Source organism: Anarrhichthys ocellatus, unplaced genomic scaffold, assembly GCF_004355925.1.
Source record: "Anarrhichthys ocellatus isolate YVR2014 unplaced genomic scaffold, GSC_Weel_1.0 scaffold4, whole genome shotgun sequence".
NCBI lineage: Eukaryota > Metazoa > Chordata > Actinopteri > Perciformes > Anarhichadidae > Anarrhichthys > Anarrhichthys ocellatus.
In genome coordinates, this window is record NW_022280034.1 from 4,612,970 (window position 1) to 4,627,523 (window position 14,554).

The window sequence follows — 14,554 nt, forward strand, 5'->3', positions numbered from 1 at the left end:
CTATATAACTGTACAATTATTTGAAGACATGTAATTGTGTTTTTTCTTTTATGGTTTGAGAAATGTAATGTCTTATTTATGGAGTTTTCTATATTATACATCTTCAATAAAGTCTTTATATATCATACATGCTCTCCGGAAACTTGAATATCACTTTAATATTGAAATCTTCTGAGGAAATAAAATGTAGTTAGTTGTTTGCTTCAATCAATTCATTTCCCAAGTTGCTGCGGGACTAACCATCGTCTACAGATGGATGTAAGGGAGCACATCTAAAGTAGCAACCAGAGCACCTCAGCTGACTGACAATCATTTTCTTTTATATTATATCGGACTAATAAATTAAAAGTTACATTTCTGCTATGGTTTTGTTTACATTTGGTGGTTTTAGCTCCACTGGTGAAGTGGCTCAGTGGATGTAAAATAATCCTAATGACTTAGTGATCCACTGACTTTTTTTCTAGCGTGACATTTGTGGTTTCGATTGAAATGTCTCAAACTATTGGAAATTTGGTTTCGACATCCATCCATGTCCTTCTCAGGGTGTGTTGTGATAGACTTATCCTCTAGCACCATCATCAGGTCAAAACTTTTGTCTAATACTTTGGTTAACGATCAAACATCTTCAAACTGTCCTAGCCTTCATCCTCATCTGTACGTTGCTGGAAGTGTTATTTTGCAAATGTTAGCAGGCTAACACAAAACAATAAGATGGTGAACATTGGAAACGTTATTTCTGCTAAACATCAGCATCGTCATTGTGATCACCTTGTTTCTTAATTACAACAAAAGAAGAATTCTGAATTTGCTACAGCTCCGTTTTGTGCCGCTCACTTGCTTCTTCAACAGCCAAGACTTGTGTCACATATCGGGGTGACTATGGATCAGGGTCTATCTGGTTGTAGCTTTAATCCAGTGACGCTTTGACTACTAGTTTGTGGCCTGGTTTTGTGGTTTATCGCAAAAGCTGAAAAGCAGAATGCAGATCATGCAAAATAACAGTCAGGTACATCTTGAATGTCCCCCCCAATAACCGGAGGACTAGTCCACGAGAGAGCAGGGAGAGGACCGCATTGGTGTCATTGCTAACCAACGCGGTTCATTGCAACAATTCAACAAATTTAAGAAAAAAATGAAGTACCTAAAGTTGACATTTAATGCCTGGATAGATTCTTAGTATTGTTTACTTATTCTTGAATATTTTCCTGATTTAAATGCTATTTTGGCTACTTTTAGGTTGCATTTGTATTAAGGCAAAGCTCTGTTTTTTTTTTGTGAAGACAAAATTAAAGATTCACCAAAATAAAGAAAAAGCTTAATTCAGTACGTGCTGATTAATTACTTTGCAAAAATCTAATAACGCATTGTAACCATTGTCGATTCATCCATTTTGTTAAGTTAAGTCTGAACTCCAGGGGTATTCACCACCATTCTTCTTTTGTCACAAAAACAGACAAAATGTTCAAATATTTCTTGCAGTGCATAGCCATTTATTAACGCGGACAATGTTTGAGAGCATGGACGAAGCTGTACAAGAACCACAGCAGCAACGGTAGCCCCGGCAAATGAAAACAAGTTGCATTTCAAAAGATCAGTGAAACTAAAAGAACAGAAATAATCTGCCAGTTACTTTTTACATTTTTAGTTAAGAGATTACAAGAAGAGAGGCATTTCAGACTTTGAATCGCTAGTTCAATATCAGCACTTGGTCCTTATTACGCCAATAGGATTTAGGGAATTTGAGCTAGAGTGAAGTTAAGCATTTTTTGTACTTTTCTTCCATGCAGCCAGTGGTTTCCATTTTGTCTGCAGTATCTAACTATGAAGTGAGGAAACTATGTCTGTCTGCGTATTCTTTGCCGAACTGTTTATCCGATCTACTTCATACTTGGCGGGTGTATTGCTGGGGACACAAGGACGTGCAGTGTCGACATTAGCGCAATTTGGACAAGCGACACTTCAACATAAATAAACCTTGAATAAACAAACACACACGCGCTGCTCTGTAGAGCAGCGGGGGCGGAGTTTCAGGGCATGTCTGCTGCGGCAGACAGTACTAGTAGTACTAGTTCAAAATCAATTTGCAGACTCCTGATACCTGGTACAGGTGTGTAATCCATCCATCACAGTGAGCATCAAGTCTGGATATTTGTGTTTAAGCTTCAGAATATTTTTGTGGTAAAGTTGCTTAAATTCACATTTGGGTTAAAATATCTTGTTACTGTAATTTAAATTTAACAGAATTTATTGCAGACTTGATGTTGACTGTGATGGATTCAACTTCTTTAGAAAGTTACAAGAGTTTCCTAATTATTTTCCAGACTGCACAGAAATGAATGGAAACCAATGAGTGTCGGGAAAGAAGGTAAAATATATCCAAAAAGTCTGAAACATAACAGAATGTTTTTTTAAATGGATATCTGTAAAGTAGACAGTATTTCTAGCAACAAAGGGGGGGATGATCTTTTAAAACAGTTTGTGCACTGGGACATTAGAGCCCGAATGATTTCGGATTTTTGAAGCCAATACAGATAATTTTAACATAAATTTGAGCTGAAAGTCGCTTAATCGATTTGTAGATTGACAGAAAAATGATATATAACTATATTTGTAAATCAATTCATCATTACAGTGAGCTGGACATTTTGCTCTCTGCTGGACAAACTATGTAATGACAACACTGTTTCTAAATCACCTCAATCACATCTTTGGCATTTCTGGACTGCTGGAAGTTAGCTGACATTGACTCACATGACACTATTATATCTGTGATGTGTTAAAGATCCACTCACGTATCAGTTGGGCTGTAGTTTACATGACAGACGCGTGTGTATAAGCTGTGAGATTGAGCTGGTTTGACTGATTTAAGACTATAAAGACAGAGGAGGCCACAGACGACTGAGCTCTACATTCATACAGCCTTCACTGCACATGCTCAGACTGCCACATCCAACACTGGCTTATGCACAACCCTGACTGGCAGTTAACATGTGACTCGACACTCCAGTGCAGCACAGACAGGGCCACCTGACATCTCTCAAATACAACCCACGCTCCATGTAATGCACCAAAACACAAACCTGGTCAAAGTGCAAAACATGTTTGATGGGGAGAAATTTAAGACGATGAGTGTTTTTTAAAAACAGCCTGTAGTACAAAGAGGGTACAAGCGACAACAATTCCATAGGAATTTAAGAAGATTTTAACACATCCGTCCACCCCCCTTTGTCTATCTGTACAGACGTTCCACCTCCCAGCACCAGAAACAGGGTGAGGGGATGCAGGGTTGCCCATCTTAATGATATTCATGATTTCAGCATTATTTTAAAAAAAAATCCCAGGTGGGAGTGGAAAACCTGCAGCTCTGGAAGTTGATGGCGGCAGAGGACAGTTTAGTTCTTGGTCGCTTGTGTAGATTCAAGAAACTCCTTTGCTGCAGACGACAGATTTTGCACCAGCTGTCTGATCACGCCCTCCTGCTCTTTGGCCCAGGATAAGCCGTCGTCCACTGCGATGTTGACGGGCACACACGCAGCTTCCTTCTGCAGGTCGGTCAGCCTGCAGGCGGCGGCGACTCCTGCCAATCCCAGTAGCAGCAGGAGGAGGAGCTTGAACATCAGGCCAACGAGCGAACGTTGAGGTTTAGGCTTTTCCACAGAAGCCTTTTTATCTGCGGAGATAAAGCGAGAGTGGGTGATGTTAGAACAACTCCTAAAACACTAAAAACAAATCTCTTAAAGAAATGTACCCGAGCTTTTTCCACCACCAAAGAATCACAACCAAGTTGGTGTCGTTTCACAATGCATCTTACAAAATCCATCTTCGCTTGCCGTTTGTTTTCTAAGTTTGTTTTGTCAACATCATAGTTCATGAATGTGATGCTTTATTGGCAACTGATGGTCAAATGGCAGATGTTGATTCATGCTGACTGTCATGAATTAGTTGTCAGTGGAGGTTGAACTTGGTAAGAGACAGACATGAAATATCCCTTTAAACGGTGCATCATTCAGACCTTTAGACTCACCTGCTGCCTGTCCGTTCTTTTTCTTCTTCTCCTCGCTCTTCTTCTTCTGCTGTTCCCGCGCAGCGACGGCCGCCATCTGAGCGTTGTACTCTTTCCTCCTCTTCTCCTTCTCCTCTGCCTTCTCCCGCTTACGAGCCTCCTTCTCTTTGGCCTCCCGCTCCCTCTGCTTCACCTCCCTCTTCCTCCCCAGCTCTGATGGAGGGATGCATTTAGAAGAGATGCAGTCAGACATTAATATAACTCTATTTCTGGTTTCCTGCCATCAATAAAATGCACTTCATCTACAGCAGATGAAACTCCCATGAGACTACAGAAGCACAATCATTACTGAGAGCCAGAGAAATATAATTAACATACTAGTCTGAGTCAATATTGTTTTCTGTATCTACATAACTTTGTATAGCAGAGCTGTGTTTTCTTCTTCTTTCTCAAGACCCCTTCAGGTTGGGAGCCGCTGGACTAAATGAACTAACTGTACATGAAGTACTTCAAACTAGCTTCATCTTGACCTGCTACATGAATGAACTGCTGCTTACATGTCAATGCAAGAGCACTTATAATCTAATGTCATATACAAATCTGACCAGACATTCGAGGCTAGTTTTCAATAATGTGCCAGAAAAATAGTTGTGGTTTGATATCTAGCACTTTTGATTCTGACCTTTTTCCCTCAAAAGGCGTTTCTCTCGTACACGATCGACCTCGACCTGAAGACCTCTCATGTGCTGCAGAACCTGGAACAAAATCTCCGTTCGTCATTCTTCTCTTTCTCAATTCAATTGTTTAATTCAAAAGGGGGCTTCATTAGCATGAAAGTTTCAAGAGCAATGTTGCCAAAGCAACACCTGCCTCACCTGGGTGGCACACTGTTTGCACTGCTTCTCATCCAGACAGTCTCCTGCTGCCTTGGCCAGGACGGCCTCCAGCGGGTTGTCCTTCAGATCCAACCACTTCAGACTCTGAGAGCAAACAACATTGGAATCAATTCGAGCCGGGCAATAATTCAATGTGATAATGTATCATCTCTTAATGGGATCACATTGTGATGAAATCATACATTGAGATATCGTGATACACGTTTAAATTGTCAAAATTTATAACAAGCACATACTAACTCAAATTACTCAGAAAATCGGATTTTGGACTAAAGTTCTTAATTCAATGAGAAAATACAATTGAATAAAGTTTAATACTGCACAAAAATACGTGTTAGAAGGACTATCTACTAGATCAGCTTCATTGTCTAACTGAAGAATAAACGCCTAATAGCAGCTGCACAGCATCGGTCTTGATGTTACAGGATCAGCAAATATAACTGTAACATGAGCAGACGGCAGCACCCACCCTGAGATGAGAGAAGCTGACAGGCAGGACACTCAGCTTGTTGTTGTACAGGTCCAGATGTTGAAGGCTGGCCAGGTTCCCCAGGTCATCCGGCAGACAGGTCAGCTGGTTTTTACTCAGATCCACCTTCACCAGGTGGGTCAGGTTGCAGAACTCTGGCTACAAGAAGGAAACCGAGCCAAAAAAACAAACAAGAGCTCAAGTCCTGCGTTAGTGACAACGTTGGCAAATCTAAAAAGGTAAAGTTTAAGGTTAGCAGGCTTGCTTCATTTAGAATAAAACACATTAATTTACCGTTATTAATGAAGAACATTTTAATTTTGACATAATTAAGACCATCTTTGAGAAGCTGTTTCCACTGCTTTATATTCAACATAATGTAAAAGCCAGAAAGAAAAGAACTTGAATTTAAAAACGGCCTCCGTCTCAAAATCCCTTATTTTTCAGATTACAAGTGCATAAAACAAGAAGTAGTCATTGCATAATTTAAATGTATCGCTTAACTTCAACCGCCATCATGATTTAGCACAATCATTGATAAACCCACAAGACAACTGATGTATTAAGTACGTTTAACTTCCAATCTAGGGTCCATAGCAGGGGCGCCGTTAGGCCTATTTTAGGGGGGCTGAAGCCCCCCTAAAATGTTCTTCAGCCCCCCCAAATAATTTGGCATTATTGGCTTTAAAAAAAAAAAATAAAAATTTTATTTTGGTGATGTCATTAAATTAAACTATTGTTTCTCACATGGACACGTTATTTATAACTCTAACATGCTACATATGTGCGTGCGTTCTAGTTTGTATGTTTTCTCCCCCTTCAAATTACAATCCAATAGCCTATCATCATACTTAACGATGTAAAGTTGACAGTCAGGTCCATTCTCCATCCATTGTGTGCGGTCCCTTTAAGAATTAGGATTTGGGAGTGACGCGGATATTCTTTATTTGAGAAAAGTTCATATTTGCGTTGACAAATTTCACTATGACCCTGAAATTCTGTCTCTTGTGTTATCATATACTGAATGCAAGCAAAACTACAGAGCAAAATCACACTCTTTCTGATTGAACCAATCTATGAACTGTCTGAAACAATGGATGTCCGCAGCCCCAAATGGGCCCCAAAAAAAATTTCTTTGAATCCTAGAAACGCCCCTGGTCCATAGGATCACCAGTTACAAAATAATTTAAAGGGATAAGAAAGGATTCAATGTCCTGTGTTCTCTTGACTTCTGTCTGGATACATTTACCTCTTCAGGCCTCTAAAGATCCTTAAAACTAAACAATCAGAGGATGTATTGTCACTCTATGGAGGAACTGCCCACAACTCATTCCCACACTGAAAACATGTACAAAATAATACACATTAATGTGTGTGAAGGGGTCACGAGCCGAACAGGTTTGGTACCAATAGATTTGAGTGATAAAATGTTCTATTTTAGTGCAGAATATTTGTACTTACAGGAAGGGAGGTGATGTTGTTGCAGGACAAGTCCACGACAGTTGCTTTGGTGAATAACGCCTGTTATAAGTCATAGCATGGGTCACTTTAGTTGTAGCAGTAAATGTACATTTAAAAACATGCAGCCACATCATGGCCAGCCTTGTGTTTGAAGTGAAAGCACATGCATGTGATGGCATGAATGTTTAATTCAGATTTGCACGCACAAACTGAGACACAGAGGCGATGAGTAACTCACCAGCTCTCTGACTGGCACCTCGGTGAGGTTACTCAGGCTCAGGTCCACTTCATTACCGCTGATTTTATCCTTCAGGTTCAACACTTTGCTGTTTTTACTCATCCTGGTGTCTGAGGTAAAGTCTGTAAGCAGAGAGGAAACATACTGTGGATTTATTGTGGCAAATAAACACCGACACGAAGGCATTTTGAACACATTGTAGCAGTTCGTACTGCAGATACTTCTGACGAGCAAAGAGCAGGAAACCCCCTCTAACGTTAACGTTTTACAGGATTTGCTCACCTGTTACGAAACTGTGTTGAAGTGTGACGGACGAAGGAAATAAAATGAGTGGTCCCAACTTCGTAATGTGAAGAAAGTTAGCGGAAAAGCTCTGAGACGTTGGTAAGTACGTGTTTCTTTTTCTTTTTTGGGCAGCACTGACTGCCTCAATGAAAATCCACGTCACTGATTGAAGCGACAGCGCGGAGCCATTGGAGCGAACAGCGCCACCTGCAGACCCGGAGGACACAGCACAACTACAGGACATGTCCACGGAACAGCACGTAGATATACATGTAAATATACAATGAATGCATTATTTAAAAACACAAAAATAATATGCATGCATGTACATATACACGGCTACATTTATTATTTATTGCATTGTGTATATTTTGGATTTGCGTAGTCTATAAATGCACTGTATTCTCACTTTTTTCTGCTTCTGCACAATAATTTCATGAAGTTTTATTTTACCTCTGTCTTTTATCTTTTAATATCTGATCCATTTTCAGCCACGTCACAGTTTGGCATCTAACCAGGAGTGCAAAAATACATTTAAGTGTCTACAGACAATAAAATATGGAATAGAATAGCATGTTGCATCTAAGGGTTAAGACTACACTAGAGATATACAGTATGGACATAGTAAGCAGGTATATACAAAAATTGCACGAAGAAAAGCAAATATTTGGCCCAAATGTCTTTGATGAATAATTTGCTCATAAACCAACTAAAATTTCAGTATTTGCAATTTCGCTCAATGTTTTGGTTTTCTGGCCTATAACTTTACTGCTTTGGTTTACTGTCACCGCCCTCACATCATACAAAAAGAAGACAGAGTCGTTATTATTTTTTTAAATTTAATTATATTCAACACAAATTTCACAGGTACCCGTTGAGATCGATCATCTCTTTCACAAGGGTGACCTCTCCAAGACAGCAGCAAGAGCCACAAGAAAACATAGATGAAGGAAGTAGACCCACAGCCTTTTAAAACAGCAGTAGAATGACTTCTGTGGCTCTGGAGGACCCACATTGCTCAAATTACCACAAATCTTGAACAGAAAGCCTGCTTCACAAACTGTGGGGCTTGATGGTAAATGGACTGTACTTCTATATCTTCTATACAAGTTCTAGTCTTCCAACAACTCAGAGAGCTTTTTACACTACATGTCATTCACACCCATTCATACAATGGATGGCAGGCCTATAGGCCAAGTCTAAACAGGTATGTCTTGAGCTGATTTTTAAATGAAGTCACAGACTCAGCAAATTGTAGGGGTACCAGAGCATCCACTTTGGTGCTGCTGCCTCAAAAGCTCGGTTACCACGGGTCTTAAGGCGTATGCGTGGGACAGACAGAAAATATCTGAAGATATCTGAGTATGGGGGTGATGTGAGACTGTCTATTTGTCCTAGTGAGTAATTGGAAAACTGGATTACCTGCAAACAGTTAATAGCAGACGTGCGTTACAATAATCAATGCGAGAAGAGATAACATAGAAAAGATGTACGTCCAACCCTTGATGGCATTTTAAACCGTGTTTCTGCTCGACTCGTCTCACATATTGGTTTTTCTCTATTCTTCAAGCTGCCACGTGAAACTGCCATGACATAATCTTCAATGAGACAATCTTTCATAGAGAGGTTACATCGTAACGTTACATCCTCGTACATAACACACGGGCATCATAGCTTCAGAGAGAGACTGTTTTAAGTGTGTACTCTTTCTAATTGCATATTTTCACAGTAATATATAGTTTTATGACAAAATGCAATTTTTTTGATGTGCAAAATTATATTTTAAATTGACAAACATATGTGTAATTCACCCTCTAATATGTCACAAACTGAAGGGGGCTGCTTGGTGGAAATGCAGCTTAAGTTTACTAGAATATTACACTACAACATGTGCTTGATGTGAACCACTGTGTAAAACATGCAAATAGGGCTTACAGTTGCAATACCACTGAATGATTAAAAACTACCCGAACAGGCAAATACACCTTTTATCACGAGCTTTGCTAAGGCGGCAGAACAAGAAACGGATAATTAGGATTCGGTATATCTCGGCCAGATGGGAGTTGAATGTAAGATTTGTGGTGAGTGACACCAAAGTTGAGGGCAGAGACTTTATAATCACCACCGCTTCACCTCCGCATCTGCACTAACTGACCTGCAGCATGACTTGTTGTCAGTCATTAGATGGATTGGCATAATGTTCTGCACTAGTCCAACTGGAAAACATACAATATAAAAACACACTGTCAGCTGTGATATAGAAAATGAAGAAAACTTTGTTGATTGTTTTAGCCACTCTGGTCCAGTAGCCGGGCTTCATTTCTTCCTTCCTGCTGTTGAGGAGCAGAGTCAATGTTTTCACCGCCTCACTCAGCTCATCTGAGATCTTTTCAGAGTCAGAATCCTCCGTCAGTTGGCTGCTGCTACCCTGAAAAATTAGTTAAATAAACTGTGGTTAAACATTGTGAATATTTAAATACGGCTGTTGCATTTGAAATTCACATTTTTGTGTCAGTTCAAATATGAAAACCATCCAGACATGCCATTATAAACCCCAATACAGGTAAGCTCATCGATAATAAGACGCAATTCCAGTGTCATCCATTATAATCATGGAACGTATAAACTTAAAGGGTATTATCATACCTATATGCCAACAAAATCTCATATATAATCGAATGAAAGGTATCATTTGTTCGTTTTCTTATAAAACTCAATGAAACAGAATTCTGCGTGCACTATACTGTTTTTAATAAACAGGTTTGTGAACGACGTCTTCAGTGAGATTCATGCAAACAAGGGAGGAAAAAAACAAACCAGAATGGATAAACATATGAAGTTACTTAATTCGGTCATGAAAAAAGCTGAAACAGTTGTGGGAGCATTTTCCATATTTGTCTTCACAGTCCTCACTCAGGCTTTGGTCTTTACCTACCTCGTTGTCTTGAGATGCAGAGTCTTTTTCCATCAGATACATCACCAAAATCGTCTCCACGAGGCTCAGCATCATCAAAGTAAAACTCCCAATGCAGTAGACCGCTGAAGGGAAAAGGCAGTATCGTTAATGTGAACAAATAACCACATATTGAATCAGTATATGGGCTGTTTATGCTCATAAGAAGGGCAGTCCAATGAAGTATTGATTCAGAGTTTCCTTACCTATAAGAGGAATCCTGTCTGAAGAGGAGGGCAGAATTTCATTGAGAATAAGCTGCATCACAGTGACGGCAAGCAGCACCGTGACCTTGAAGCTGAGCTTCTCGCCCCCAGTGTCTGAGATCAGGAAGGAGGTCAAGTCCAGACACAAGAAGAAGAGGATCGGTACCAAGAAGTTGACAATGTAGAGGGCAGACTGCCTCCTCATGGTGATCTGTGAAATGATGTTCAAGGGTCAGTTGAAGTTTAAAATGTATCAAACGCTAAATCGAGGTGCAGGTATGTAGTACACAACAAGAACAACATCAAGGTATATGATCGGCACGTGGTAGGATGCGGACGATCCGCATATTCTCCTACTTCTGGACCTTTGCCAATCACATACCTGTATAAAGACTCACAAAATTGAAATACATCAGTAAAGTATTTGTACTTACTTAATTGAGACACACAGAGGTGGAAATGCATATTTAATGTATACTTTCCACCTCTTTGTGTGTTTGTATCCAGAGATACTTACAGTGTAAACCAACATGTTTTGTGTGAGGCCAAAATTGTTGACAGTTCTGTTGTTGATGGACATGTCTAGGAACTGCCACTCGGACTGGGTCTGCATCATCTTGCGAGACCAATCGCTGTTCCATGAGCCACCTAAGTTAACAAGCTCTATATCGTTATCTGAGGTGGGAGATAAAAACAAACAAACTGTAAGGTTTCCCTGCAGGTTAACAAAGGATTGTATGGTATGTGTGTTCAGGTGACAATAAACTGTAAAAGTCATTAAAGCACACACATTCAAACTCAAACAAACATGAGTACACATAAATAACGCATACAAATGTATAACACTTTGAACACAACAGGTTAAGGGCTCACCAGAGTGTAAGACAGACTTGAAAGACAGGTTGCAGCTCTGAACGTCGAAGGGAAATTTGTAAACGCGCATCTTGCAGGTGCTGACCACCACCATGTCGTTTCTATTTATGACCCAACCGCTACTGTTAAGGATGAGATACGGACTCGGAAGGGCCTTGTCCTTCTCTGTCCTGTATGAGAACAAACACAAATGCGTTTAACTAAATTTCACATAATGTATTATCTATAATACTATACAACATCATCTAAAAAAATACTTAAAGTGCAATGAACTAAAAACCACCAAACCATAAAACTGCAATATTTCTGGTTTTCAGCCTAAAATCGATTCCATATAGCGGGAGATGGCTCTGGGGTACGTCTACACTTGTTGAGTGAACGGAGAAGCACTGAGAGCTTGCTGCCCTTTGAACACAAAAAATTGGCACTCGGGATTCCCGCACATAGATGTTTTATGAGGACTGAAAACTCAAAAGGCATTTACACTTGTGATCAATGCCTGATCACCTCTGGAGGTGATTTGGCTAATCGGATCACAATCCAAACACCAGACTTCTTTGATAAAAACATAAGTTTTAACTTGCAGAACACAGGAGTTGATGGTCTACCGCTGCCTCAATTAGTTTGTTTGTGTTATTGTGACTTTCAGATCCAAACTAACTTATTACTACATTGCGTTTTTTTATGTGCCGTCACTCCTGCTTCTCCAAACTGTGAGCAGGCCGACCACCATTACTGTAATTAATATACTAACTATGGTTAAGTACCTGATATAAACACGTTAGCTGGGCTAGGGCTTCAAATGTAGCATTCTCATCATGCAGAAACGTATATCAGGTCACATGAGAGAACGTTTTTAGATGGGCTTGGGAAAATAGCGTTTTGACGTGATTTAAATACATAAGATACACTACTGTGAAGCTACAGAATGATACAAAAACATAACAATGAACCCGCCCTTTGAATTACCCAGTGCATATTAATAAGTACAGTTCACAGACAGGAGACCAACAGAAAGTCTAAGAAAAACAAGGTGACAAGACTGATATTCTGAAGAATTTAGTCAAGTATCGTATAATTCATTTTTATTATAAAAATAAAAATGATTGTAAATAAACAAAACGTTTCAGTTTTGTCATTTCTAAACAGTAACATGATGCTCAACCATGAGTTACTGTTGTTATTTGTGTGGATTTGTGAGGGTGAGAGCAAGCACACACTCAAACTTACATCTCTTCAATAGTTAGATCTGGCTTCCACAATAAATGCATAGGAAGAGAAATCCGTGAAATATTACAGAAGTCATCAGGATTCCAGGAAAGGTCGTCACCCTGCCACCACTACGAGAAAAACCAGGGGTGAAATGTGTTTCGATAGGTTGTGGAAATTCAATAAATCAAAAGTACTTTTTACCTCAGAGAGAACTCACCGTATCAATCCAAATGTAACAAACTAATTTCTGGTCCTTCTCGTTCTATGAGTAAAGAAATATTTGTGAAAATCCGTCCAGACAGACAACCTGGAATCTGTCATGAAACTTCACACAAATTTAGTTAAGTTTATCAAGTTACAACAAGTTTGTAAGCATCGGTGTTCTTATGACACAGTTTGGAGTCGGGGTGGGAACCACATAGCAACTCACAATACAATACTATCACAATACTTTGCCCACGATATCGATGATACCACAACATCAGGTATTTCAAATGGTGTGAATCACCCGACCACAAGAGGTCCTTGGGCATACAATCATGAATGAGCACAAAAATACATTGCCGATGAGTCCAGTAATATGCAAAAATAGCCATGGACAGACAGACACAGAGATGCACATGCACACACGCACAAACACAATTTAACACATAATCTCTTCCCAGGCTTACACTTGGCAAACAAACAAAACAAAACCTATAAGATGCACGGACTAGCCGCGAGTGGGCAGCACCATTTTTATGATATCCGGTTGTCCTGTTAGATGATTTTACAATTTTTCTGTTATGTTACAAGCAAACACAAAAATGGAGCCAGTATAACCTCCTTGACAAGAAACGATAATTGTAATTTATAATTCTAAGCAACCACTTACCACATCTAGAATGGCATAGAGCAGTGCATCCAGGTAAACTTGCATGGGAGATTCAGCACTACCAGGCCGGGTCATGGAGTACAGCTCATTATTTTTGGTCACGTTCAGGTGCTTCAACACATCTCGATGCCTGCAGCTACGATTGGACGAGTTCCCATCTGCAGCTAAAACATCATGACACATTCTCCATGAGAGTTTACTCTTAAAAGTTAGGACATGTGATGCTCTTAATTTTTCCTTTAAATTAGAACTTCAGAGTCCCCATGTTTGAGTTATGTTCTCTCAACTATTTGTCATTTAGAAAAAAATGTATTCACTGCCGTTGAATTAATAAAATACATTTGATCATATCCAGCACAAATATATACCAGCCTTCTCTTACGCTGAGTTTTTTGAGGTGCAACAGATGAGTTCTGCATGGTTAACAGTGGGATTGTTTGAAATGATGCCTTTGCCTTGACTTTCAATATGAATCCAGCTCACAAACAGCTGCAGTAATATTTCAGTGATTGTGGTCACGTAATGACCATTATCAGATGGGCGTTGGCCGGCATATGGACGAGCACTACTCAACCACACAATGACTGTGGGCATTTTTACAGTACGCTTAGTCTAAATAGGCTCTCCATCTGAGATCCATATACCACCGAATGCATGTTGATAAAATGATGACCAGTAGCACTCAGAACTGTGTCTGAAAACCATATTCATGTGCAGCAATTTAAAAGTTCTCTCAGAATACCCATACATTCAGTCGCCAGTTGTTTACAGCTAAAGTAAACCCAGTGTAATACAACATCCCTGCAATAAATGCTACTACTGTACCGTGGGAGCGCTACCTGGTGCTTTTGAGTTGTGTTGCATTATACTGAGAATTGTATCTAATATTTTGTCCACCATGTTTCTATCAATGAGAGTAGGCTAGATATTAGAAAACCTCCAATTTTAAGCCCAATACCATTCAACAGGCTCACAAAATGCATCTTATTAAGTTATCCTAAAGTATGAGTCAACATTTCTTTCAAACAGTTTCAACAAAACACAAACATTATACCAAATATCTCACTCAACCTCTAGTGGTATC

At 39.6% G+C, this 14,554-nt stretch overlaps 2 protein-coding genes across 2 annotated transcripts; both read right to left on the reverse strand.

The window, feature by feature from the left end:
- Positions 1-1,469: 1,469 nt before the first annotated feature.
- Positions 1,470-7,502, reverse strand: lrrc59 (leucine rich repeat containing 59). Its single transcript, XM_031843565.1, has 8 exons — positions 7,350-7,502; positions 7,068-7,189; positions 6,830-6,889; positions 5,369-5,527; positions 4,879-4,983; positions 4,686-4,758; positions 4,025-4,216; positions 1,470-3,670 (listed from the first exon to the last, which is right to left on the reverse strand). The coding sequence occupies exons 2-8, from the start codon at positions 7,167-7,169 to the stop codon at positions 3,393-3,395; spliced, it is 969 nt and encodes a 322-aa protein (XP_031699425.1). The 5' UTR covers positions 7,170-7,189; positions 7,350-7,502; the 3' UTR covers positions 1,470-3,392.
- A 9-nt stretch (positions 7,503-7,511) lies between these two features.
- Positions 7,512-13,653, reverse strand: LOC116381090 (5-hydroxytryptamine receptor 3A-like). The gene is made up of 9 exons (XM_031842928.1): positions 13,471-13,653; positions 12,814-12,858; positions 12,615-12,724; positions 11,385-11,554; positions 11,029-11,186; positions 10,512-10,722; positions 10,288-10,391; positions 9,649-9,780; positions 7,512-7,559 (listed from the first exon to the last, which is right to left on the reverse strand). Exons 1-9 carry the CDS (start codon positions 13,651-13,653, stop codon positions 7,512-7,514), a joined length of 1,161 nt encoding a protein of 386 aa, XP_031698788.1.
- Between the last annotated feature and the right edge of the window lie 901 nt (positions 13,654-14,554).

Excerpts from the sequence above, each read along its gene's own strand:
- lrrc59 (XM_031843565.1), bottom strand. The coding sequence starts at position 7,169 with ATGAGTAAAAACAGCAAAGTGTTGAACCTGAAGGATAAAATCAGCGGT. Across the intron at positions 4,759-4,878 it reads GCAAACAGTGTGCCACCCAG|GTTCTGCAGCACATGAGAGG; the intron begins GTGAGGCAGGTG and ends ATTTTGTTCCAG. Across the intron at positions 4,217-4,685 it reads ACGCCTTTTGAGGGAAAAAG|AGCTGGGGAGGAAGAGGGAG; the intron begins GTCAGAATCAAA and ends TCCCTCCATCAG.
- LOC116381090 (XM_031842928.1), bottom strand. The coding sequence starts at position 13,653 with ATGTGTCATGATGTTTTAGCTGCAGATGGGAACTCGTCCAATCGTAGC. Across the intron at positions 12,725-12,813 it reads GTTACATTTGGATTGATACG|TGGTGGCAGGGTGACGACCT; the intron begins GTGAGTTCTCTC and ends TTTTTCTCGTAG. Across the intron at positions 10,723-11,028 it reads AAAACATGTTGGTTTACACT|ATCACCATGAGGAGGCAGTC; the intron begins GTAAGTATCTCT and ends ATCATTTCACAG.